Source organism: Pyricularia grisea, chromosome VII, assembly GCF_004355905.1.
Source record: "Pyricularia grisea strain NI907 chromosome VII, whole genome shotgun sequence".
In the NCBI taxonomy this organism is placed as follows: domain Eukaryota; kingdom Fungi; phylum Ascomycota; class Sordariomycetes; order Magnaporthales; family Pyriculariaceae; genus Pyricularia; species Pyricularia grisea.
Window position 1 is genome coordinate 358,168 of NC_044975.1, and position 27,803 is coordinate 385,970.

The window sequence follows — 27,803 nt, forward strand, 5'->3', positions numbered from 1 at the left end:
GAGCCGTTTTTTTTCGGACTCGACAGGTGGAGGCAGAACGGGTGTCAAAGGCCCCAAAGTCGGGGTTGGTGTCGGAGTCGGGATCGTGACAGCTTTGGGAGATATGGTAGAATCGTCTCCCAGCATGGCTGGCCAGCTGTATCTGTGCCGTATTGTCCGGATTCGGCGTTGAGATATGTGAAATACGGGCTTCAGGAGGTCCGTGGGCGTGCAGCAGGTGACACATGGCAAACACGGGCGAATTGAGCATGCTCTCTCTGCTGTGACAATATCGCGTTGACGGGGCTCGGGTTCCCAGGTCAGTGCAGTAGATGATGCAGAGCCGGTAGTGGCTGAGAAAGTCGCATCCGGGCTGGCAGAGCCATGGGGATTGTCCGAGCGTAACCGACAGCGCTGTCTATTTAAAAGACAAATCCAATTTTGATACATCTTTTTGCTCAGCGACTGTCATCCCCTCCGAATTTTGCGCCAGATGAGGGCACAGGGTTCGGCCTTTTTACTGCAAGTCCGGAAGCATTCAGGTGCTGATTCCCACCCGTTGGCACGCTTCTTGTTTGCGACACCTCTCTTAGCAGGTGCTGCTGGATTTCGTGCTGGCTGGCGAACACTAAACGCAATATTCCACTTTGCTGAGGGGGGTATTCCCCGACCATGAATTGAGTTGCTAGCAAATAGAGGTTATGATGAGAAGGCCGAAAAGCCCCAAAGACGGGCTAGTCTAGTTGAGATTTTATATAAAATGACTGCTACCGAAGCCCCTGAAATTGACCAGCCCTATCTATTGTTCATGCCGCCCAGCAAATAACCGACCATTTAGAAGGGGAAGCTGTCATCGGGGTAAAACGGCTGTTAGCCTGAAGCTAAAATACAACCTTCGCTTATACCATGTATGTGTATGTCCTCGTCCTATCATCCGACCGCATTTGGTCAGGCTGAGTACGGACCTAATCGGGTCCTCACCAGACAACTCGGCGTAATTCTTGGCCTTGTAGGAACAAATATCAGAACTTCCGAGCCGCAAACGACGAAATGATAAGAACTGAGCACACAAGGTGCTGCCGAAAAATCGCACTTCTGCTGATGTATCTTTTTTTCCCCCCTTCCTGCGACACGGGCTTCTGGCAATCCAGCCATCGACGGCAATCGACCCCGCCACATGCTCCTTTTTGAGGCGTCATGGTCGAAGAAGCAATAACTTGGCTGCGCTGGCGGTGGAGCTTGAACGCAAACACGTCTTGGCTCTCCATCAACGTCCAGCCACTGTGCATCTTGCTTATTCCCGGACACCGCACCATCCAACCTTTACATTTTCCTAAACTTCATGGAGGCACTCTGTTTGCGAATAGCAACTCACTGAGTCTTCCAACCACTGATCTCATTGCTTTTCGAGTACTCTGTATAGGCCTCAATGTTCACAATGTCTTACTCACAACGAGAAGATTTTCTTTGCTGGCAGCCAGCGTATCGTGTCTGTAGCCAACCTCATGCGCAGCCAAGATGTTGGACATCAACAAGAGGTTGGATGATTGATGATCTTGATTATAAAGTCGATGCAACAATGCCCTCAATCATGGCATCATTGGTCAGAAGAACACGCCAATCTGGACAATCGCAGAAGACCCTGAACATCTTGTAGATCACCAACCTTTTCCTGTACCAATAAGCACACTCAGGACAATCGCAAGAGCAACCGAAATGCTGAGACACGCATCAACAATTTCCTTGGCTTTGGCCATATTTGGAACCGCGCATGCCGGCTTCACTCCAGGCACACAAGACAATCTAGCGGCTTATTGGGGTACGTGCCAATACCCGGATATCAGCAGCTTAAGAACGACACGATCTGACAGCTCGCAGGACAAAATTCCATTGGCCGGCCGACAGGACAGGCAGGGGCGCAAGAGGGCCTTGGTTATTACTGCAAAAGTAAGTCAAATGTTACTTTTCGATCTGCAAAAAAAATATGCACGTGAACAGAACATGATGCTGATCGTGAACCTCACAGATGTCAACGTCGATGTTAGTATACAGACACTAAGAGAGTATGGGACGATGGGAATGTCTAACAAAACCTCACAGATCATACCCCTTGCTTTTCTCAACATCATCGTCAACCCCACCAACATCAACTTTGCCAACGTCGGAGATCGTTGCTCCAAGTTTCCGGGGACGAACCTTCTCAAGTGTCCCGAGATAGAGTAGGTCAACCAACCCCTTCCACGTATGGTTTCTCAGCTCCCAAGTCTAACAGACAGCCAGAGCCGACATCAACACATGCCATACCCTAAACAAGACCATCTTGCTGTCCGTCGGCGGCGCGACATACTCCGAGGGCGGCTTCCCCAACGTAGAAGCAGCCAACAAAGCCGCCGACAACCTGTGGGCCATGTTTGGCCCTCCTCCTGCTACTAGCACGAGCGAGGCCGCGACGGTTAACCGCCCATTTGGCACGGCGTTTATAGACGGCTTCGACCTCGACTTTGAGTCGCGCGGGATCAACAACCTAGCCGCCTTTGCCCGCCGACTGCGCAACATCATGGACGCGGCCGCCAAGCCGGCCGAGGTCCTCCCCACCAGCGACAACTCGTACCCGATGATGCCGTCACCCAACGAGGCGACCAAGAAATTCTACCTCGCCGCCGCGCCCCAATGCGTCTTTCCCGACGCGGCCATGGACGCCGCCCTGTCGAGCGACGTCGCCTTTGACTTCATCATGGTGCAGTTTTACAACAACTACTGCGGCCTGCAAAACTTCCAGCCGGGCGCCGCGCAGCAAAGCGCCTTCAACTTTGAGCGTTGGGACCAGTGGGCGCGCGAAAAGGGCCGCTCGACCAAGGTTCTGCTGGGGGTTTCCGGCTCGCCCACTGCTTCGGGCAGCGGCTACACGGCCCCGGGTCCTCTGGATGCCATTATCAAGTACTGCAAGCGGTTCCCGAGCTTCGGCGGCGTCATGATTTGGGATGCTTCGCAGGTCTGGTCCAACAACGGGTTCCTGGACGGAGTTGTGAAGAGTCTGGGAGGGGCGGCCACCGAGACCAGCACCGAGTCCAGCACCGAGTCCAATGAGCAGCAGGCAGGCAGGCCTATCCAGATGACCAGGGCCGTCAGGGTGCCCAGGTTTGGGAGGTGTGGAGGACGGTTGTACACGGGGCCGACCGAGTGCGAAAAGGGGTACAAATGTGTCTATGGCGGAGCCTTGTGGTCGGTGTGTGCGTAAGACGTACGAGTGGGAGACGAGGTTGGTGTGTGGTATTGTTTCTGGTGTTGCATGTTTGCGTGTTTGTGTTTCTTCTTATTGTTTTGCTCTATTCTTTTACGAGGCATGTGACGAAAATCCCAACAAGATGGGCATGATGAGGTTTAGTAATTCTTTAGACAGGACGAGGACACTTAATGTTATTTGCAGTTATCTGTTTGTTGAACAAATTGCACTCCACTAGAAAAGCAAAGATAGGCGACAGTAGCAAAGACTAACTAATTCATCTTCAGCAAACGGAAAACCGGCATGTACAAAGATCGACAAAGATCAGCGATAAGCCAGCGTCTTTCAAATGTGTTGGCATAACTTGGCCTCGGGATTTTGCCCGGTTGCACATGTCATTGGATCACAATCTTCAAAGAAGGACGGTGGCAGTGTGGTTGGGTTACACAAAGATTATTGCTTCGTTTCTGGTGGCTGCGGCAGTTCGGGCTTTAGTGGCTTAATTTCAAGGTCCCGTCCCTTGCCCCCCCTCGAGCTAGCCTCAAACCTTGCGGTTACTACCCCGCGGGAGGTTACCGAATTGTAGGGTTCCTTGGCGGGTTGTAACGTCCGTAAACGACCGCTCTTTTGTCACAACAGAGAAGTGAAAAAAAAAAAAAAAAAAAAAAAAAATTTACTGCCCGCACCATCACAAACTGGACACTAAATTTATCAAATTCCTATCGAGTTCTACTGCCATGACCGCCTTGTTGAACTTGGTACTGCCCAAGCTTTCCGTTCAATGGAGTCAAAAGGTGGGAATTATCTTCTCAGAATCCGTTCTGGCCCATTCCCGACCCACTGAAGCCCACATTCACGACTCGCATTTCCATCTTTCCATTGGACCCTGGACTCCATCCCAGATCCCCCTGACGTCAAGTGGCGGTCAGAAAAACTGTTTCTTTATACGTCACCTTGGCAAGCTTTCCCCTCTCTCTGCGTCGGCGGGATTTTGATTTTTTTTTTTGTTTCGATAAGCTACTAAAAAGCTGACAGGAACCGTCTCGATCAACCTTTGTCCCATCTCTCGCTGCTGAAAAAAAAGGTTATTTTGGTTTTACCATCTTCTGTCCTTATTCAAGATCAAGCTTTCTTTTAATTACCTGTATTCTTCCATACTATTCTTCAAGCAAACATCAAAACTTCACTCACATCTAGTAAAAAAAAATCACCTCCCCCCCCTTACGCTTAATGGCTTTCAAGCTCTCTACCAAGCACCTTGCCGATATCGGCGCCCAGACTGAAAAGTCCATCCGCATCCCGAGCTACGATCGCAATGACGTGAAGGAGGGCATTGTCCACGTCGGCGTCGGCGGCTTCCACCGCGCCCACTTGGCCGTCTACGTCGACAAGCTGATGCAGAACCACGGCGTGCGCGACTATGCCATCTGCGGCGTTGGTCTGCAACCCGCCGACGCCTCCATGCGCGATGTCCTCGCCTCGCAGGATCACATGTACACCGTCATCGAGCGTTCCGCAGCCGGCAGCACCGCCCACGTCGTCGGCAGCATCCGCAACTTCCTCTTCGCCCCCGACGACCGAGAGGCCGTCATCGCCAAGATGGCACACCCTGACACCCACATCGTCTCGCTCACCATCACCGAGAGCGGCTACTACTACAACGAGAACACCCACGAGCTGCAGTCCGAGCACCCGGACATCCAGCACGACCTCGACCCGGCCAACGCGGCCAAGCCCAAGACTACTTTTGGCTTCCTGTACGCCGCCATGGTCAGGAGGCGGGACCAGGGTCTCAAGCCCTTCACGGTGCTGTCGTGCGACAACATGCTCAAGAACGGCTCCATCACGAGGAACATGCTGCAGAGCTTCGCCAAGCTCAAGGACCCCTCGATGGCGGACTGGATCGCACAGCACGGTGGCTTCCCCAACGCCATGGTTGACCGCATCACCCCAAGGACGTCAGACCCCGACATCAAGGGGCTGGCTGAAGAGTTCAAGATTGACGACGCCTGGCCCGTCGTCACCGAGCCTTTTATGCAATGGGTCGTCGAGGACAAGTTCGCCGACGGTCGGCCGCCGTTCGACCTGGTCGGCGTTCAGGTTGTCAAGGACGTCAAGGATGTCGAGCAGTTCGAGAAGCACAAGCTCCGCCTGCTCAACGCCAGCCACTCGGCCATGGGCTACCCCGGTCAGCTGGCAGGCTTCAAGTACGTGCACGAAGTCATGGAGCACCCTCTGTACCGCAAGTTCATCTGGCAGATGATGCAAGAGGAGGTCAAGCCCCTGTTGCCCGAGATCCCTGGTGTCGACATTGACGCCTACTGCAACACCCTGATGGAGCGCTTCTCCAACCCGACCATCATGGACCAGCTGCCGCGCATCGCGCTCAACTCGTCGGGCAAGATGCCGCAGTTCGTCATGCCGTCCATCGCCGAGGCCATCTGGGTGACGGGCCCCTTCCGCCGGCTCGTCTTTGTCGCCGCATGTTGGTTCCGCTACGTTCTCGGTGTGGACGACAAGGGCAACAAGTTCGAGGTCGACGACCCCATGCGCGAGGAGCTGCAGTCCAAGGCTCAGGCCGGAGGCACCACGCCTCACGAGATCCTCAGCATCAAGTCGCTGTTTGGCGACGACCTGCGCGGGGACGAGCGCTTCCTGAAGGAGGTCACACAGGCAATGGAGGACATTGCGCGAGACGGTGTCATGGCTACCATGCCCAAGTTTGTCAACGATGCTTAAGTGGTGTAGTTTGTCTGTGGTACAATGATTGTTTTCCTTTTTGTTATTTATTGGATGATTTATGTTTGAGCGTTATCTATGGTTGCTAGTGTTAGACAAGATAGAATGGCATGTGGCCGGGTAAAAGAAAAAGAGCCTTGTAATTCAGTACGTTTGAATGCTACTACATTGTCCTTCGTTCGGTGTGTCTACTGAAGGAGAAGCCTACAGTGAATGCCATGGCCCCCAATTACCCACAACCCAGTCCCTCAACCCACACTGTCCACAGTCATTTGCCAATTCAACATTAGGATGGAGGGGTAATCAGCAAGCTTGGAGTGACGCAGCTAGCGCAGGGTTGTGAGCTCCATCTCAACCATTTAACAGCGGGGCTACGTTCCCCATCATTTTGCCCCCAAGCTCCACCGGAATGGAGCTTTTGCCTCGGCGACTTGTCCGGACGCGGGCCAGATCTCTTTGTCAATCCAGCTTGCCACCCAAGGTACCAGCCAGGTATCTTTGGTCAATACGATGACCAAAAAAACGAAAACGAAACATAGATCCAACTACATCTATAAAAATGAAAAAAGGCTTCCAATACCAGACAAGAGCACATTGGCAAAGGCCACTGGACATGGATCGACCTTGTCAGTTGTAATTCCAAGGCGAGATGACAGCCATGTGTGAATCTTGTACAATACGCCGCGAGCGGGCCGTCCAACTTGGTCGCCATTGGACAAATTTTTTACTGCCGTCGAGCCATTACCGCACCGCATTCCACGACATGCTAAGCACCGGTTATTACGAGACTCTCGGCCGATCCGGTCCAGATACCCATTGTACCGGCTGACGGTATTACAGATGAGCTGCTGAAGCAATACTTTTCCGCGACACCACCACTAGAAGTCCGTTTACAGTCCCTCCATGGATGGTAATGCAACCCAGCCCCGATTATTGTGTGTTGGTGGTCGAGAGAGAAGGACGCACAGGTAGTCTGAGCCATCCTAGGCGCTTTCTTCCCATATACTGTCCCTGGGCTATGCTTGTCTGTCGCGGTCACTCGAATGTTCGCCTCGTTCAACGTATCACCGTCGTCCAAAACCGAGCGGTGTCGTGCTGTTCTTCACACTCGACTTTTCCAAGGTCCTGCCGATCTGTTCTCGTGTCGAGGTGGTCTGGCTCCGGAACTGTGTAGTATTGCGGTCTCGTGGTCTTGAGGTACGTGACCGCCATTTCCTCTCGCAAGCTTGCAAGCCCTCGGATGAAATAGTCATGGCAGCGTCTGGCTTCCGGTAAGCTATTGTCGTCCTCGTTCAAAGCTTGCACCAGTCTGACATCTTTGTTCTGGCCATCGCCCTATTTAACACATCAAGTCGATCCATGTGCGCCTGATCGGAGGGTTTAGTGACAGTTGTGACTTCTTTGAGATGTAGAAGGAAAAGGTCGACAGAGAAGTGCTCCAGGTGTGACTAGCATGGAGCAAATGAGAGACAGATAACTCAGCTGCCTTTGACGCCAAATGCGCCCCATCTATGCGCAACACTCGGTGTTGTTACTGAAGAAGACATGTTGAAAGGGTTTAAGGAAAGTTAAGTGATTGTCAATGTCCAGATAAGATAAGATTCCTACTACCCATGCTTTTAGTCGAGTTTAGTTCCGCAAGAATTATTTTTAGGCAAAACATAAATTTAGCTCGCTCGCATAAACTTCGCCCGACTCGCAGTAAATTCTTCATGCGTGGGATGTGTACTACAATTGACCAGAAAATTTTTAAGAATAATAAGAACAACCGGACCATAACGTCAAACAATTGTTCCTTCAACATTGCAATAAAATGAACCGTCTGGTTAAGTAAGCTGTCCGCTAGCTAGTATACAGGCCCGTCTTGAAGTAACAACTTCTTTTCCGTATGGCCGGAATACAACTTTAATATCTGCCACTAATATATCATTTAAAATGCACTTCAAATATATTATCACAATTATTTTCGCATCTCGAGCCATTGCCATCCCGACAGAGCCTTCCGCCAGTCGCGCGGTTGCAAACAGAGAGGAATGGATGGAAGTGTGGAAACGATGCCACATGAATTGTCTACTGAGACACGGAGTTCAACCAGATGAGGTTGCGCCCGATGATGTTCGGACTACTTGTGTCAAAGAATGCAAAGGCTTCACACCTCCGAAAGGACAAAAGAGCGATAGAGACCCAGACTATAGATTTAAAGATTTTGAGGAGGATCGGAATCATTGGAGAGCTAATGATAGGAGATTGAGGATAAATAAGATCCTTAGCAGATAGAAGGCTTCTTGCTTTGGTGTTTATCACGGACAATAAAGAATTTCGGCAAGCTCCCAGCCCTCGGAGTTCTGGAGCCGTGGGACTGCTAAAGAATGGACCCTGAAGAGTAGAGGACGAATCTGCACCACACAAAATTTGTAAACTAGGTCCTCTCACATCTGTCGTGTTTTTGATTAGCAAGAGAACCGGAAAAGGTGCAACACCTTTTTATCATTGCGATTTACGGCGCTGCTCAAATGGACATGTAATATTGAAACAACGCAGCTTTTCACCTCGTCATAAGGTCGCGGCGTGCATAAGCCCAAGCAGGCTAGAATTCGAACATTTGTTGCCCCGAGGCACGCCACAAACCAACAACGTGGGATAATTCACCAATCAACCTTGCGCCAGTCACGGACTGGCAAAAGCTTAAACACTCTTCCATGGCTGAAGAGGACGACAAGATTCAACATGACAAGCTAATCCAAGCTCGAAATTGCAAGCCAGAGGAGGACTTTCTCAAACATGGGCTCTGCGCAATCACCTAAGCCTCTTATGTTTGTGCTTTTCAGCTATTGGAATCTTGGCTAATGCACATATTGGATTTGTTTGTCTTGCTAAAACACAAGGAGACGGCCCTGCTTAGCCTAGCCCGCAACATAGACCATAAAGTACTACGTCCATGTTTCGTCCTAGCCAGACAACTTGAACGGCATGTCAGCCTATTGCTGCCGATACCAGACTCTGCAGTGTGCACTTTCCCATTTTACAAACCATCCTTTAGGGAGGTTGATGCATGTGACAGTTGAGCAACGGTTCCACACGCTAATGCCATGGCCCTTGATCTTCCATGTTCTCTGAACTGGTCGCCACTTTGTGCCTACAAGAGTAGGCTGACCTGCAAATCACCCAAGATATCCCGAAGGCCGATAAAGCCTAACTGAACACCCGGGGAGAAATTGAGTGTAGATAGTAAAAGTCGCATCTGCTTGAGTCAGATTTGTGGCAGCTGAAATCGCGTGGACGAGGGGTAGGGTGATGGCAGCGACAACGAGTTGCAAAATCTGCATACTGCTAATTTCATCACTCGAATCGGAGATTATGAGGGGGAAAAAATAGAATTTAAGCGTATAGCGCAGATAAAGAGGGAAGATATCAATCCAATTGTTATGGAATCAGATAGCAGAGGCTGATGTGCTATCAAAAAGTTAAAAAAAGCATATGTTCACTCGGCATTACCGACGGTGGATTATTCGCGCTAACTACGTCTTATCATGCAATCAGTTCCGGAGCGATCAGGTATTTACGCGGCTCCAGTTCCGAACTATGCGCCTCGTTCCCGGCAACCCTGCTGCGCAGAAACTCAAGCTTCAGTATTGGACGCCGTGCCATCCATGCAAAAAGTCCATCTTTGTTCTTGCATTTGTTGGGGAAAAAGGATGCAAACTTCCCAGCTAGTATTGTAGTCTTGCAGAGTACTACATAATCTTGAACACATGGAGTGCTGCTAGAGAAGCAGAGAAGCGGAAGCTTAACCCTTGGCGACAGCCCAAGCTATAATGCCGAGGACTACAACAAAGATGTCCGCTCAGGGGATTTTAACCAGAAACCGAAAACAGCTGTCAGGACTCGGGCGTATGCTCCATGGGTTACGAATAGCACTGGAGTGAGACTCGAGGGCAGACTAAGTATTTAGATTCAGGGTCGATTTCGGGGTAAACGATTCATATAATGCTGGGATGCTTATACAAGGCTAAGTGAAAATACACACTCTTCTAACTTGTCCACCCAAGATGATTACTTGGACTAGATTGTTTGAAGAAATGACGCACAAATCAAAGCTGTGCTCCAACGCATAAATAGCTTGTTGCAATGACAAATGACGAAATAGCAGTTTTTTATTCAACTGATAAACTATCTAGTTCTCCAGTTTGCTCATCCGCAAATCATAAGCTGCTAGATTTGTATGGATATGTCAGAACCCCGGCCCGGTCCAGTTTCGCTCAAGGTTGTAGAAAGCATTCGCCTCCCGTGAGTGAGCAATTAATTTCTCCATTTTCTAGAATGGTCTAAAGTCGCTGGAGTCTCATTTTAACCGCAGATTGCTAGTTGTGACAAAATATAACTTCCGTCATCGAGTTCTAGTCGAGCAGGGGGGCATGTTTTCTTAATTTTAAAGACGATATCGCCCACCCGTTTCGTCGTGTTAAATGGAACACATTGAGCGTCCCTCAACGGACCGAACTCTTCCTCTGGTTCCTTGGGACCATGTACTCTGATTAAACAACCATTGGGTACAGCCCCAGGGCCTCCGGGCTGTTCGGAAACGGCGAAGGGTCCACGTACGTCTGTGGCAGTAGTGGCCGGAAGGAGAGCCAGACTGGCAGTGGCAAGAATGAATGGTATGAAATGCATAGTGGTTGGCTCTTCTTTTGCTTAGGCTAAAGATAGATATAAAAGGGGTGGAGAGCTGCTATGAAGCTGTGTGATAGAGAAGTGACAAGCTTGAAGGTGCTAATGGAGTTAACAGGATGACTGAGCCCCTTTATAGAGGATATAATTACTCCCTTCGATCGAAGGCCAGGTTTACCCTTTCTTATGAATGGGTCTTGGTTCGAAACTTTTGCTATTTTGCACGGCCACTATCAGTCTTACCACGGTAGCAGGCGAAAAAACACACCCCTTGTCACCGTGTATGTTTGCGTGGGCCTTTGCCAACCTAACTGTCTGCGGGGAGCTTCAGGTACCTACCACATAGTAAATTTATTTTTTTCCCAAAAAACTATTACCGACATCGGGAACACCCACAAGGTCCACAGCGCTGTGCTAACTGTTCAGGGATGGCGATTTTTACCCTTACCACTATAGTAGTGTGGTTAATGCTTCGTTCAATAAGTCGGGATCAAGTGATCTATTATTAGTAACAGACTAGCGTGGGGAATCTTATCAAATCTCATTCGGTAAAGCGAGAACCCATGAAATAATATAGATGGCCATGGCTAAATATGTGGTCAGAGCCACCGGATTTCCTGCGACGAGCGAGCTAATCCTTACGGTATGACATTGCAAGTAAGTGGCTGTGGACCGGTCAACGCTTGATGTTTAGTCTCAATCCATCAAGCAATACTATATATTGAGTCGATCCCTATTTGCGAAATGTAATGCCACTCAGTCTGACTCCATCCCGACTGACTGCCCAGTGCCATTTTCCCGTTGGAGATGCGTTTGTAGGTGAGGCTGAGAGAATTGGCTTGCAAGAAACACATACCAATCTGGAGGCAGAATAAGATTGCTGATGTTGTCGAGAAGCCCTCGTCCTAGCATTGCAGCACCGTGTTCGAACCAAGAAAGAGGCTTTCACAAAAAAAACCCCCCTGCGATCTTCAGAGATTGGGGGAATACGGGGAGTTGAGGATACGCATTGGGGAGGACAGATCAGATTAACCCCATTCGTTATGGGCCCCTTTAACGAGCCTCCACGATTCCTTAGTCGGCGTCCGAATTTGACCCACCCAACAGAATTATAAAAGATATACGGCTTGAAACTTATCCTCACCCGAATCCGTTTAACCTTATACTGAGCCGGGCCGCAATAAATGGCTGATACCGACCCAACAATAACGGGTTATTTAAAGTTATTCTCCATTTTACTTTACACATTTTGCTTTGTCAACGCATGAAGTGCAACGCGCAATGTATAAATAGACCCCTAATTTTTAAACCTACTGTGTTTGTGGCCGAACTGTTTTTGTTAATTTATGCGTTCTGTCAGATTTGGCCGAAAACTCAACCTAAAAAGCACCCGGTGCAAAGAATTGTTGTGTGGGCTAAAACGTGGAGAATTTAGGGGACCAAGTATTGCATTGTAAAGGATTTTTCAAGCTTAATGCAGCCCTTCGTTATTTGTCTACCGAGCATTCAGTCCACCGCACTATCAACAGACTCAGTAACAAAGATTAAGCCCCCGTGGAACTACCCTGTCTAGAGCTTTAATTGCCTAGTTGAAAGTCTCAGATCGACATAGTAGGTATTCCTATGCATGATAACTGGGTAGCTATCTGTAGCTATCTACAAAATCGCATGAATAAGTTGAAAGCTTTTGCTACGTGTTCTAAGATCACGTGGTTACACATGTGATCTACCCACTCGTATGTCTGCCCACAAACATACTCCGCTGTTGGTGAGCAGCTCGGAGAATTGATGACGACATTGACTCTTTTTTGAAACAGCAAGTGTGAGGTGTATTGACTGGAGGTGTGATGCCTTGGGATCAGCTTGAGCAGAGACTCTAGTGTTTGAATTTTGAAGCAACAGGTTCGTTTTCAATTAGTGGCCAAGTTCTTCTGCGGGAGCTGTTGACAATTCGATACGCACTCCAGAAAGTGAAGCGAATTTTTCTGGGGATGACTCGGTAGAAATTTGAGAGGACAGGAACTGAGAATGCGATGCTCTGCATATCATGAACTATGGTGTCAAGTGTGGGACAAAATAACCGGGACTGCAAGATTGGGCGGGCATCACCAACAGTGATCAAAACAACCTTACAACTTACCATCTTCTACAGCGTATAGCCTTTTAAACAGAGCAGCGATTAGCAATCTGAAAATACTGCCAGTTTCACCATCAACAACGCTACTTCAGGTCAGTTTTTGCGGGTTACTTTTGCTATTTTACTGCAATTATCTGCGGTAGCCTTTTGCAGTCCCAGTTATCTCGTCCCTGTTGGAATGATAGGGACTATCACACTTGGGAGGGATATCCCGGTGTAGGACAGCACGTGCGGGCACAGGTTGCCTTATCCATAAGGCACCCACGGGCTCGCCCGAACCCCTTTTCTTTTGTTACGAAACAAGCTGCAAACAACCTCCTGTGTTACTTTAAAAGATAGACAGAGATAATCAGATATAGCGACTCGCAGTACCTAATTTTCTCAACCCAAATCCCTACACGTAGACGAGGTTGATGAACAGCCCCCTACTTGAGTATGTTATCTACCTTGGGTAAGGTAGTACTACAGTACGACAAGAATGGGCAAAAAAAAAAAAAAAAAAAAAAAAAAAAAAAAAAATTGCAACCGCATAAACAAGCTTCCAACCACACCTTCTACTTCATACCTAAGTTGCATCTGTCAGGCCTGCGACCTCAAGGGGTGCCAAGCCTATTCGGTGCAAATCAATTGTCGCTTCCTGTTATCAAAAAAAAAAAAAAAAAAAAAAAAAAAAAAAAAAAAAAAAAAAAAAAAAAAAAAAACAGACACTAACAGAATTGCTGCTCTTCTTTACCCGATTATACGCCGAAGACGTTGTGAAATTGGCAATGAGAAAGAAGATCTCATTATCGCCATCCAACCAGCTTCGTTCCTCTACCTACATCATCCCTGTACTATATCCACAGTCGGGATCTCGGCATAGCACTCCCGGCCAAGTGCAGCCTTGTGGAGTCGAGATGGTCACGGGTCGTACTGCAAGTGGATATGCAGGAAAAATTTGCTGCATCCACAGCCAACTACTGTCGACGCAAAAGATAAACAAACACAAGTGTGCTTGAAGGTTTGGCCCCTGCCACGACGAAAGGGTAATATATCGACGGTTCTGGGGAAGGAATTGATCAGACAGCCTTCGAGAAGCTGTCAAGACGAGAAACTGGGATCGCTCTTGGAAGCCCCACACCCTCGAAGCCGACCGGGCCAAGAGCACCTGGTATCGATTCCCACCCCGACGGCCGAGAGGACTTCTCGGGACCTGAATATCGGCAGGGTCGGCCATCCCAGAGTGCCTGCCAAGCAGACTAGCCTGCCCTTGCCATCGTCCAATCGTTCCGTCCAGGCACCGGCTACGCGTTCTGGAGAACGTGGGCTCAGAGAGTCTTGATCGTTGTTGAGACGCCTGGAGCAAACTGGCCGCCATCTCCACGAGCGGCCGGACTTGTGGTTGATGGGGAACCATAGGGACTTGGCTGTGTCATCGAACACAGGAACTTGCAACTCATTCCTTTGCCCGTCTCGGCCAGAGTCACCACCATACAACGGCTAGTAGCTTACCTGCTATGCAACCTCCACCATCCTCTCCTCAGCCGGACTTGAACTGAGCCCTCGACTAACTCCATCTCTGTTATACAACACAATATAGACTTCATCGACCCTAGTTCAGTCCGTGTTTTTCCACATACAGAGTCTTGAAGTCATACCGCCAGCAAGATGAGGCTTCTCAAGTGCCTAACCGTGGCACAAAGCCTGATCGGCTTGGGAATGGCTCGCGCCATGGCTCAGACAGGAACTGAGACACAGACCTTCACCCCTGCCAACGATCTCAAGCTCCCGTACAGCCTCGAAGCCGCCTCGGCCATGGTCAGCGTCGTCATGAAGAAGCCCGCCATCGTGCTGGAGAACCTACCATCGCTCAGCGACGTCAAGTGCATCGACGGCAACGTCGTCCTGACGTTCAGTAATGCAGAAGCTGCAAAGTCTGCCAGGGATGCCTGGCCCAAGTCGGGAGACTTTATTGTTGTGATGGACGAGGCTCCAGGTTCCTGCAGCGGCGACAGAGAGCGAGGATTTTTCCTGCTGGGCGAGCTCATCCACGACGAGGAGAAGTTCACAATCACAGCTGCTGCAGAGAAGCGTGACCCCAAGGACGAGGTCGAGGATGCCGTTATTCACTTTACCCGTGCGACTGAGGTCACTGCCGAGCAGAAGAGTGCAATCGTTGCCAGAGGCGGAAGAAAGACACTACATATGGGCCCCAAGACGTTCAAGGTGGACATGTCAAACAAGACACTGATCAACACCAAACCCCTCTACATACACACGGAACGCGCCTCCTTTACCAGCACCATTCAGATTGAGGGTCACGTTCACTTTAACCTGATGAAGATGAAGCTAAAGGAGTTTAATATCCAGCTCGAGCTCGACTACGACCTTGACCTGAAGGTTCAAACGCGAGTCAACGCCCGTATAGGGATCGACGTCTTCAGCTACAGCCCGCTCGTCGCCATGATCTCGGCCATCCATATCCCCGGCATCCTCAACATCGGCCCCAGGGCCGCCTTGTCGCTCGGCGTCGAGGTGGCAACCGACGGTCCCGTCAACATCACGGCAAGCTACCGCTCGACCATGAAGGGCGCCAAGGCGCGTCTGGACCTGCTCCACAAGAACGGCACCAAGGCAGAGGGCTGGAAGCCCCAGACGACCGGGTCGGCAGACGTGTCGACGCGGGCGGAGCTGCAGCTCAACCCGTTTACGGACCTGACTGTGGAGTTTGCCATCAGGATGTTTGGGGGCCTGATTGACCTGGGATCTGGTCTCACGGTGCGCCCCACCCTGATCAATGCATTTGTGTTTGGGTCCAACTTTACCCACAACGGAACCGGAGTTCAATTGACCGGCCCAGAGTGCCCCTCGTCGGCCGCAAAGGGCTCCTGCTGCTTGAACTCGGTGTGGTACGAGAGCAGGTTCTGGTTCCAGGTCAGGGCCTTTGTCACCCAGTTTTACAAGATACCTTTGTACACGGTAACCATACCCATTCACAAGGGAAAGTGCTGGGCTTTGCAGGAGGCGTCCAAAGCGGTGACGTCAGGGAATTGGACCGGCCCTTTGCAGAAGCCCAAGTGTAAGAAGAAGAGGTCTGATGTTTTTGAAGCGGCTGATTTTTACAAAGTCTAGCATTTTTCTTTTCAAGCTAACTTGATCAGGCTGTCTTTGCGAGTTTTAATAACTTGTTGTAATGTTTCTATTTCCTTTTTTGTATATGCTGCATAGCTTGCAGTTTGTTTCTATTTCTTTTTTTCTTTTTCTTTTGTATATGCTGCATAGCCTGCAGTTTGTTTCTATTTCTTTTTTTCTTTTTCTTTTGTATATGCTGCATAGCCTGCAGGTTTTAATCATGTCATGACTAGATTTTTAACGATATGAAATATAAACGAATTGTAAATGACATGCTCTCTGCGGACTCTGCCTGTATTCAGTATTTGGGCGGAGCCTGCGTGTTATCAATGTGTCGAGCATACGATTCTGAAGCTGACCGTCACACCCACGCCGACTCTAACCTTTCCAGGCTCACTTTTAGGTCCAGCTTCATAAAGAGCTCGCTCGTCGCCTCGTCCAAGGTGTGGGTGTCTTTTCCAAAGCCACCATATGAGACTGTAGTCGCCGCCCTCAACCCAGGGGGAGAGCCTCCTCCGGATATGAAACGTCGCGTACTGCATGGTATGCATTGCGCGCCCGCTTCAGGCCAACCAACGGGAATCTCGCTTTCTATACCCGTCGGCACCCCGTCACCTTGTCAGTCTGCAAAATGCTAGAAAAAGGAGCTGCCCTGACTCCTAGGCGGCGTCGGCTGCGCATAGCTGCGAACGATTACGATCTGGATATAGCTAAAATTATGGATGCTGGAACATATACTCGCCCTACCAGTTACCCTATGCCCATCATGACAAAGCCACAGAGAGCACGATTGACCATATCCATCGGCGGCGGATGGGACGGCCCGTCACTATACGGCTTCACACCACTGCGGAAGGATGTGATGCTATCGAAGTGGGAGAATAGACCCGCGATTCTTGCGTATTCCTGACACATCAGCTCAGCGGTTGAACAGCCCTCTGTATCCCTGGAACGAAGGCGGCAGTATGCCGAAGGCTGGGACAGTCGAGAGAGATACAGCTTGAGCGATTGGAGCCCCGAGCCCTGCAGGATAGCCCCCAACGCTTTCGATTCCATGATCCTCGTATCGTTAAAATCGACGAGATGACGAACCGTTAGTTCTTCCAACTCAACCGGCAGTTGACCTGATAACTCCAGTGCTAGTGCCGGGCCCTCTGCCTCCCTCTCCCACCTTCGATGAAGTTCGATAACGCCAGTTGACATATATCACTCGTTCAGGTTCCAGTCGGGGAGTCGTGAAGACGTGGTATGTTAATAAGGGTCTACGCCCTGCTGCTTAATGCAAGCAAGACTCCCAAGCCAGTTGTCAGCTGTTGAGGTTTAACGTCAAGGACCAACACAGACGCAGTTCTACAGGATTATACATACGCTCAGATGAAGAGTTGTGCTTGCTTGATCTGCGTAAATAAACCCGTTTCTGTTCTACGCTGGCCATCGGACGCTGAGCCGAAGCTATGAGCAACAGGGACACATTTCATGGTGCCCTACAGCTAAATGGGCTCGGTATGGATGCCACACGCACAGCAGGCCCTATCATCGACGCTGTGAGAGAGTGAGAGGGAGAGAGACTGTGTGTGGTTTGTCGACTGGATGTGCTCTTCTGCAACTGGAAATCGCCTAGGTCCAGATGGCTATGATGACATATCCGAATCTATGGCCCTCGCTCCTATGTCTCCTCATTCAGACGCCCAACTCTGACCTAGCTAGGCTATTCCTGTATTTCCGACCTGTCCTGAGATAATACATATGCAACCTCTAGGTATGGACCGTGTCCCACACGTACCGCTTGCTACCGATGCAACGCGAGACTCCGAGACACCGCAACGGCTCTCGGCGATATATCGAAGAGATTCAACCCTCTAACAAATGCAACATTATACGTAGGGCACGTATAACCTCAGCTCCAAGGTGAAAATGCCAGACTTGCAGGGGCAAAGAGGTGCAGCGAGAGTGGGCCTTCTAGACGCTCAATCTAGAGGCTCACGCAAAAATGACCTGGAAAGCCTCGCGGTTTGGAAGGAGTCTGGCGAGTGAAACATCTATTGCGCATTTCAGCGGTCAGCTCATATTACAGCCGAGCCGGATCTGGATGAATTCCCTCGCGGCCTTGCAGAGGCTTGTATGGGGACTGCAGTGATGTGCATTAATTGTGCAAGCAGACACGAGAGAGTCAGATCTCGATATGCGCCAGTCCAAGAGATAGTACTGCAGCTTTACAAGTTTAGACGTATTTAGGTTGATTTCGTGAGCATCATTCGGAGAAAGTCTCATCAGCTGATAAGAAGGCAGGAGGGTAGCTTCGAAGTTTACGAATTATAGTCGAAAAATCAATTCTACCCAAAATCATGATATGCATCAGTAGAACAATATCCATTTATACTGTTTATTTTCATCGCTGTCTAACTGATATTAAATACAAAGTGGAGGCATTCATTGCCCAGTCTTCTCTCTGAGTCTGACTTCGACTCGAAAGTCCACAGGTTTGGTAAACCAGTAAGTTTTTACCTTCCAGTCCCTAGAGATCAGTGACCGGTCTAGGGAAAAGTCAAAGTCCCGAATCAGGAACGGAACCAGCTTGGACATTTCGAGTATCGAGATGTGCCGGCCGATGCACATTGGGGGCCAAAGTTCGAACAAAAATTGAGCGATAATGGAGGCAACGCGACTAACCGGCATCCAGTAGCGGTTCATCTCGGCAATTCTTGCTGGGTCTCCCTCTATCCATCTCTCGGGCCTGAAAGCATCGGCATCATCGCCAAAGATGGTCTTGTCACGATGCGCAACCCATGTGTTGATTCCCACAACGGTCTGTGAAGTATTTGATATGTCAGCCCTACCTTTCAGTGAGATGAAAATCCGTGATAAAGTAGAACTTACACCTTCAGGAAAGAACCGGCCAGAAATCTCGGCACCACCCTCGGGTACTACCCTCTCCATCGGCAATCCGGTTGCTGGATGTAGCCGCAAGGCCTCCTTGAAAACGGCCTGTAGGTACGGCATCTGCTGGCTTTCGGCAAATGTGGGGACGTGCGAAAGTCTGCCCTGCTTGTCAAATTGGTCGATCTCGTTTCGTAATGTTCGCATGGTCGCCGGGTTCTTGAGGAGGTAATACATGACAGCCGAGAGACTGATGGCCGTGGTGTCGGACCCGGCAACCATGTTTGCCATACATCCACTCTGGATGTGGTAGGGCGTGAAAACTTCCGGGTTTGCTTCGTGTTTGGCCAAAAAGGTTTGAACAAAATCCATGTTCGTTTTGGTGTCTTTGGATTGCGGGACCGCTTTGGGGTCAGCCCGAGCATGTTGGATCTTTTTGGCGGTAAAGTTCGACATGTAGGCTGTCGGGTTCTTCATGAGAGAGGGAAAAGCTCCTACGAGGGTATGGAATGCCCGTCTCAACCCGTCGAAAATTCCCCCAAAGGTAGCAAAGGCGATATATGCCTCCAGATTTTTAATCACCTCGCCAACATCCTCACCCCTGTCGAGGAACCCAATTCGCTTCGAAAAGGTAATCTGGGAAATGACGTCAAAGGCATAGCATTGAAGCCAGTGCCTCATGTCGATGGTGATGGTGGTTGACGCCAGTTCCCGCAGGCGCTGAGCAAAAATACCAACACAGTCATCCACCATGGGCTCGTACCGGGTCAGGGACGACATGGAATAGGCAGCCTGGTACTGTTTACGATTTTCGGCATGGCGTTTTACCGCCCTGTCCCCGAAAAGGCTCCATCTTGCACCAGGCACAGACCACCCGTTGTACCAAATGGATTTTGCAAATTGCTTGCCGCCGAAGCCATAGATGATTTTGGCGGCCTGAGGATCGTTAATGCTGTAGTGATCGGGGCTATAACGAACAATCTTGCCTAAGGTAATGCCAAAGCATTAGTTACCTCTGTGGAGAGCTTCTATGATGTGAAGAATGAACGAGGAGAGGCTGGTCAACACCATCAACCACTAACAACATACCGTATTTTTCGTGCAACTTGACGTTGACATCCGGAAAAGAACCCTGTCCCACTTTCCAAGCATACCACGCCGGGCCGAACCGGGCAAGAAATGGGCCGGGGATTCTTCGCAATGGCGATCTTAGTTGGCTCACCAGGAACCGAATGACTTGAAGTAGGAAAATGGCCGAGACTGCTATGATAGCTATCGTAAGTGTCTTGGTTGACGGGCGTAACTGGTCGAGAGCGCTTAGAGCGCGAGCGACCTGTGGCATCTTGATTTCTCCAATGAAATGTAGCTTATATGGTGACGACGAAGAGAAAATGCCGTTGACGAATAAGACCCGATGGCTGAGAGATCGATCAGTCGAGCAACGAGCCTGAGTTGCTGTGTTTTCACTCAAGACCGTACTGAGCCTTTCAGGCTGTCAATTGTTCTGTAAACATTCTAGTGGGATCTGAGACAGTCAATAATGGTTTTAATATCTGCAGGTGACGGATACGGCCTTGACCCTGTTGACATGGTAGTAGGCATCAAGCAGGGATTGAGGTTTCGGGCTAACACAAAAGGGCTTTGCCTGTCGTGAACAAGTTGGCATCACTCGGAAATATCCTAAACATCTGTGCGGGGTAAAACCGGGTCGTTTATTTCAAGACTTTTTGTCCGGTTACTTTGGTATGTTACCGTATGTAGCAAGGGGTTAAGCGAGACCCGGAAATCTTTGACAACTTTAAACCCGGCAAACATGCTTGGTACACATTGATTTTTGCCCAAAGCGACTCCAAGGTTCTTTGGCTTCGACTCAAGCAAGCCCTCGATCGCCTCTCGTGGCTTTTGCGCTGTTCGTGTAAATTTTGAGTCGGTGGTTTCTCTTTTCTTTTCTTTTTTTCTTTTTTTTTTTTTCCAGAGTTGCTGGGTCTTGGACTGTTTGATGTCTCGCTTGTTTGGTCGACCACTCGGGATCTACCCAAGTACCGCGTATCTACCACGTACCCGAGTCAATCGATCTTGTTTACTGGTAACACTTGGCGGACGCGGAAGAATAAGACATCCGTCGGGCGAACTACAGTACGTACGTATTCAAGGAATTGTTTAGTGGGACTCTGGAAGTGCCGGAGGTGGGGTCTGTGATTAAATGATCATCTTCATGCGAGCAGATACCCTGCCTATTCCAGCCATGATGCATTCAGTGTACGTAGTAAGTAATTAGCTTTTGTCAAACTCAATCACACTTTAATGGCAGCGGAATTCGACCGTCGTTACATCACCCCACACACTGGAAAAAAAACAAAAAGAAAGTATGGGTTTCAAGCGACCCCCTGGATAAACAGCTCCAAACCATCAGCTGGCCCAAGTCCCGATGCCTATTACTAGTTGGGTTTACGACCCACAACTTCGATTGAGCGAACGGACCTGTTCGCGTCTTTCCATAACCCGAGCGGGCCGAGCGCGAGCGACCAGAAAAGGGAAAAAGTGCTGAGCGTCATGTGACTTGTTTTAACGTAGTCCTGCAGGCTGAGTCCAGGCGACGATCCGGTTTCAAGACTGAACTGAGAGATTTAATTGCTCTGAGATAGTTCACAAGGGAGAAAGAGCCCAAACTACGTCATCTCTGTGTTAATTGTAAGGGTTTCGGGCAACAAATAAATCGCCAAATGGTGGGTCATTTAGATACGAGGCCATATTACCATCCCAAACCCCAAATTGGAACAGAATAGCTAGTCACGACTGGGCTCTGCCAACATAGATAGTAGATACTGTGAGTACCCAGAAATCGTCATTGATGGAAATGCCAAATCCGCCGTACTTTCGGCGCACTATCTGGGCGTCTAGAAGAGGTTGAAGAAGGTCCAGCGCCATGGCAAGACCATTGTAAAGGAGGACGACTAGTGAAGTGGGAAGATTACATAGCTTTACGCAAAGCAAAATCTAAAAAGTCCGAGGAGGCAGGATAAGGAGGCCGTGGAAAGGCATTGCCGACTCTGGCTTCCTTCTCTCATTGTGGTCGTATTGGAAAGGGTTTAGGTTAAATAGGCTGGCCATCACAAAGGAGCTACTATTGTATAACTTTGCGCGGGTATTAATAAAAGAATACTTATATTTTAACCTGCAACTTGCTTGACAATACGACCGCTGCATTACTAGCAGTGATGTATTGGATCTAGCTTTTTGGCTTTTTAAAATCGTTTAAAAATTTAATCTTGCGTTTTTTTCTATCCTTTTTTTCTTTTTTAAAATTTGTTTTTAATTTCGTCCCATTATTCCGCATTGTGGCAGGAATTTGTTTAAACTTAAATATCGCTGCCATTATTCAGAAGAGTAGATAGCTTAGTTTATATAATTGGTTTTCTTTTTCAAGGCCCCCGTTGATGAAGGGAAATGGCCTTACCCAAGTTAGTTCAACTATTAGCATCGCACAAAGAGCCGAAGAAGTCACTACGGTTAACCTTGGACGGATTTGATCACAGATTGAGCCAAATAGCGAATCCTGGACAGTTCCAGACATCTTTGTGCGGCTTGAAAAATGTAAACATAACCGTTGCTTTATGTCAGATAATTAGCAAGACCAAGCCCCCGTCCTGCCAAGGACTGGGCTTGCTGCATTCCACCGGACGCCCAGATGGAGCCGTGGTGGCTGGTAGTGGGCCTGGCTTTAAAAGAACTATACCTGGACGACGTAAAAGCACCCTTCCCACTTGACAAAGAGAGACGTTGGTACCAGAAATAACAAGATGACTTGAACATGAGAGAGGACGGACAGTGGCCTCGGAATCAAGTCGACTAAGACGCTGCGCCCTTTCCCGAGATTATCATATTGGGGTTAAATAAAATGAGTTGGTGTCACTTCGCAGCGCATTCTGAAATATATAGCTTCTTTTAGAAGACGGAGCTTGTGTCATCATTCGGGATTCTTGTATATTGTGAGGATAAGTTGGAATATATTGTCAACAAGTAAGTGAACCCTGGTACAATACATCGGTCTTTGAACCAACCGTTCTTCTCTTGCCTTGCAAAGGTTCCGACAAAATCCTCTAACACGCCATCGATACATCAACAAGCTGCACCACCCCTGATACAACGTAAACGTCTTTCGACCAACAGTCTATCTTTTGCCTTGTATCTCGCCCCCAGAGATTGCCGCTTTAGCACCGGCGGCTTTCATCGTCGTAATCGCAGCATAGCAGGGTCTCAACACTCTTTAAGCAATGGGGATGACTGCCTGAGCAAGGCGTCTTGTATAGCTTGGATACGCAGCCTGCGAATGCCGATGGGACAAGTCCAACAGCCAGGACAGCAAGAAGAGCGCTTTTGATGGTGAATTGCATATTGTCGAACTTTGGGGCGGAATTTTGTTGGATTTTGATACCGGGTAGTGATAATATTGGATGAGCAGAAAAGGGCGGGTACTAAAAGGATAATGTGCTTGAAGATGGAATGATGAGAAAGAGAGACTACTCCTTAGGTGGCAGGGAGACGGAAGCCATTATATAGACATCTTCATAGCTCATCTGATGCTTGACAGTAAATGTCTTAGTACACACTAGTTTGTGATGGCTCCTTGGGCTGCCCGACTGGCGGGACCATCTCCACGGCATTGATAGAAATGCCTCAATTAAGCACAGAGGTACAGGGAATGCCAAGATCTGACTCATCGCAGCGACATGTTAAAAACGAGATGTGATATGCCTTGGGTTAGTCACGCTGCAGGGGGACAGAAGTTGGTTGTTGTCGCGAATCGCGTGCTTGGAATATAATGTATAACTTATAGAGCCACAATCGCCCAATCATGGTAAACATGATGGTCGCGCGACTCGAGATGCAGTCAGTCCTGGAAACCAATCCAATGTGTCCAAGTTCCAACCGTGAGGGGCCTTTTCTTTCATATTCCATCTTTTATCCAATGCGATCATGAGTCGCTTGTGACATAAAAAGCATCAACAGAAATTAATTGGCGCCCCCGAGGTCAAAATTGAACAGGAGATCGTTGTTGGAATCAAAGTAAATGACAAAAACAGATCAAGGAACGAATCATGAAAGCACAAAAAAAGGAGAGAAAGCCTGCCTGAATTATGCTGCCAGTCAGTGCCCTCCTGCAACATCCAGTCGAAGACAAGCTTAACCAGACGTTATTCTACCCCCTGACCCTTGCCTGATGGTGCCCTCGAATTCGTCACCTCTCCGCATTTGAAGAGCACTTTGTACATCGGAAAACTGGTGCAAACCTCGGTGATAGCACCGGACGACAAGCTCAGGCTGGGATTGAACGCGACGGTGCGGACTACGGTATTGCCGTTTTGGAGAGGATCTCATGCGTCGTGGTCCCAGAAAAAACCTCCGAAGACTGTCGGACCTTGAGCTACCGCCCGTCCCAGACCTGGGAGTGGGTGAGGATGGGGGTGGCGCCGGTGGGTGGCGCCGGTGGGGATTGATAGAGGTGGCGTGTGTGTGGTGGAAGGCGGGCATTTGGACTCTGATGTGTGCGTGTCTTGTTGGTGTTCAGCGTGCCAATTTGCCAATAAGAACGAACTTTTGCGAGTATCACGGGAAAGAAAGCAGAGACTCGATGGTAAGAGTCGAAATTGTCCACTAGTTAACTTGTCTACAGCCGCGCCAGATCTACCTTGACGTCAAGTGGAGTTTCCATATTACTACCCAGTTGCAACTGACGTTCAATCAGGTGTAGCTTGAGAAGTAAAAATGATTTTGGGTTCTCTGGTGCACAAACCCAGATTGCTCAACTGCTGCGCGGTCCTTTACTTGCACGGCCACAGCATTAAGATTCTGCCACAATTATACTAAACTAGAAATAAGCAGTCAAGTTTCTATTTAGAGATATTCCTTGATAAAGATTAACTAAGATTTGCACAGCTTTCTTGGTTAAATGGGATAAAAGCTGCCTGGACTAGGTTGTTTTAGCAAATCTACAAAGGATCTAGGTTTAAGCTTGCACCATGCATTTCAATTCAAATTACAGTTTTTTTAACGCGGCCTAAATCGGCCCTCCTCCTCTTAAGCTACACTAAGCTGCCCTACTTACATTTTGCCGTAGCAAAGTGCATAAAATCCATCGTAGACTGTATCAAGTTCACCCTAAACTCTAATACTATGGTGGTAAGGGTAAACCCTCCACTGGCTCAATTAACCAGTGGTGTGGGCCTTGTGGACGTGGCCCACTCTGGTAAATACTTGGTAATGTTGGAGAGAAGAAAAGTAAATTTAGATACTTAATTCCCCCCGTAAACGGCAAACCCGGTAAAGGCCCATGCAGACACGTAAGGTGGCAAGGGAGAGATTTTGCCAGATACCGTAGTAGAAGTTGATTATTGTTATTTTTAGCAACTGTTTATACGACTTGATTAAGAACGGATCTTGCTAAAATGCTGTAAATGTAGGGATATACCGCAGCAACATTGCTGTTTCGTGATAAAAATTGGGTCATTATTGTATCTCTTACTACCATTCAATCTCACTTTATCCAACCATTTCGAGCAAGGTATTATCGCACAAACTATATTCTTTTCCATTTTCAAACTGAAAACTTTCTCCTTGTGTACGTATGGTGCCTCCTTTAGTAACTTGAACAGACTTTGATATTATTTGCTATGAAATATAGTAACCATGCGATACGCAACCGCCTTTGTGACTGCCCTCCTCGTTGTGATTCAAGCTCTCGGGACCACAGCGAAGGATTGCCGGATGTATATGACATATGGAAACATGGCAGTTATTCGGAAGGATGCCAATATAGGTAGTCCCGTTGAGTTTGAGCTTCCTGAATTAGGATATAAAATCAAAATTCGGGTTCTTGAGGGCTGTAAATATGAAGTTTTGGAGGGAAAAGAGGTTCCCGGCTACCCGATTCATGGAAAATCAGGTTCAAAACTCGACGACCCTCGATGAGCCGTATGAGGCCTCAACTAGTGATCCCCAACATGCATAGTTACGGTATACACGGCCAGTGTATCCCTCAAATAGTTTCATACTTATCCACAATGGTATAAGCAAACACTGCAATTTGCCCTATGGAACTTACATTCTTGTACTGCTTGTGTGTGTGAATATAAAGCCTAGACGACAAGAATGAACAGTGTTGACCTGCCATTGAAAGTTAGCTTGTAGCATTGGGATTTAAAAACTCGATTTGACGACCTTTCTCCTATAATACTATGTAGTATGGTCATGACGGCTAAGACCCACGGCTTCTGGATCAATGGGCCTTTAGCTTCTGCAAATTGGGTCAGGGTTTATCAGACTATGAAGAGCATGGCCGTGTGTTTTTGTGTTTGTGTAGACATAGCATACGCGAGCCACCAAGAGGGTAAGTCAAAGGAAGAACTAATAACCAACACGGTATCGTATGACGGCGCAGTTCCGCTTCTTTGGACTTTTTATACATCTGTGTGAGTGGGTTGCATTCGCTGAATCCATGTCAGTGGTCTAAGCAAGGCAATATGTAAATTTGTCAATTATATGGCCCAGTCTCCGTCTTACCTTCTGGGTGGTTTCTGGATAGAGCATCTGTACTACGGTGACGGGCGAAAAAGAACCCTCCTTTGTTACCGTATTTGTATGCGTGGGCTTTGATTAACTTGACTGTTCGCGGGAGCCATCAAGTACCTAAACGTTTTTTTGTTTAAAACTATTACCAAAGTGGGCAAAGCCCAGAAGGCCCAGACCAGCGGAGATTGTACAAGGGGATGTATTTTTACCTTTACCACCATAGTAGATTTATTGCAAGGAAGCAGTTGATAAGCCTTGGCATCCGTTACGATCATAGTTGTTGCTACTAGCCCCACGCCTGCCACCACGTCACCCTGTAACCCAGTCACATCTAACACACCCTCGAAATAGTTGTTATGAGTTAGAATGGCAAGGACTTCTCATTAGGCATTAAGCCAGGCGCGAAAACCAAGGGAGCGGCAGATGTATTTCTATGCAACCAGCAGCGCTTGAAAATAAAGGGCTGGACTGTCTAGCAAACACTTTTGGCAAACCAGCTGACATTCTTGGCTCAGCCAATACAAAAGTTTAATAAATAAGTTCTAAAACTTTCTCCTCCCGATTTACAGCTGGACGTATTCCGCTATATGGTAAATTTTAATATAAGAATTAAGCATTTCGGCTAATTTGCGGAAAGAAACACAAAAGAAAAACAAGAAACACTTTGGTTGTAAAACCAAAAAGACACCCGAATGACCAGGGTTATTATAACGTAAGCGAGCGGACGTAAGTGGCGCATAACGAGTGTAGCCGTGTTGGAAAGATAACCCTGGTTTTATCAAGAGATAGACGTCCAATGTACACGGGCGTTGTGTATATAAGAGGTGGAGTAAAAATAACCAATGGTTTGTCAAAAGACTGTCTGTTGGGTAGTCCCATCGCAAAATAAACTTCGTTTTTACAAATACGTTTTCATGGCCACCCTGCAAACCTTACAAGCTTCTTATAAATCATTGATAACGTCCATCGCGATCAGGCACCCCGGCTGTAAACACGCCACAAACTATACATGAGCGATTAGCGGTGTCCCGGGGCATCCACAGCAAGACAGGAAATGTCAAAGAGCTTGTGGCCAGGTTTATAACTGCCGAAATGGGCAAAAAAATGAGACTTGCTGGCTGAAAGTCCCAACAAAAACAACTCCACCACCTATGTCATATCTGGAGGAGCTTGAACGGGTAGGGCATTTACATTCTCCACCTCTGGAACCCAGACACCGACGGCGGCACTAAAGTCCACAGCATCATATGAGAGGGGAATATGTGCGGCATTTGTATCGACTTCGAACAAGTGAAAAGGATGTTGTAGTTTGGGCCGGGAACATCTTAGAATGAGAGTTCGACGAGCTTACACAATACAACTTTGATGGACTTTATAACCACCGTGCCCATCTTCAAAGGCCCCAGCAGAAGAAACAATCGAGCAGCTAATGAGCACGGAACATATGCCATTTGACATGAGCCCTGTGCTACGGAGCGCAGCGCGGCTGCGCGAGGTGCA

At 48.5% G+C, this 27,803-nt stretch overlaps 4 protein-coding genes across 4 annotated transcripts; 3 read left to right on the top strand and 1 right to left on the bottom strand.

The window, feature by feature from the left end:
* Positions 1–1,695: 1,695 nt before the first annotated feature.
* On the top strand, positions 1,696–3,217 carry PgNI_10173 (uncharacterized protein; the record flags this gene model as incomplete). The annotated part of the gene is made up of 4 exons (XM_031130147.1): positions 1,696–1,926; positions 1,978–2,019; positions 2,080–2,198; positions 2,260–3,217. 4 exons carry the CDS (start codon positions 1,696–1,698, stop codon positions 3,215–3,217), a joined length of 1,350 nt encoding a protein of 449 aa, XP_030980348.1.
* A 1,215-nt stretch (positions 3,218–4,432) lies between these two features.
* PgNI_10174 (uncharacterized protein) lies at positions 4,433–5,941 on the top strand (the record flags this gene model as incomplete). The annotated part of the gene is made up of 1 exon (XM_031130148.1): positions 4,433–5,941. The coding sequence occupies one exon, from the start codon at positions 4,433–4,435 to the stop codon at positions 5,939–5,941; it is 1,509 nt and encodes a 502-aa protein (XP_030980353.1).
* A 7,790-nt stretch (positions 5,942–13,731) lies between these two features.
* Positions 13,732–15,906, top strand: PgNI_10175 (uncharacterized protein; the record flags this gene model as incomplete). The annotated part of the gene is made up of 2 exons (XM_031130149.1): positions 13,732–15,804; positions 15,887–15,906. Exons 1-2 carry the CDS (start codon positions 14,394–14,396, stop codon positions 15,904–15,906), a joined length of 1,431 nt encoding a protein of 476 aa, XP_030980354.1. The 5' UTR covers positions 13,732–14,393.
* A 2,473-nt stretch (positions 15,907–18,379) lies between these two features.
* On the bottom strand, positions 18,380–20,076 carry PgNI_10176 (uncharacterized protein; the record flags this gene model as incomplete). The annotated part of the gene is made up of 4 exons (XM_031130150.1): positions 18,380–18,391; positions 18,528–18,665; positions 18,735–19,720; positions 19,824–20,076. The coding sequence occupies 4 exons, from the start codon at positions 20,074–20,076 to the stop codon at positions 18,380–18,382; spliced, it is 1,389 nt and encodes a 462-aa protein (XP_030980351.1).
* Between the last annotated feature and the right edge of the window lie 7,727 nt (positions 20,077–27,803).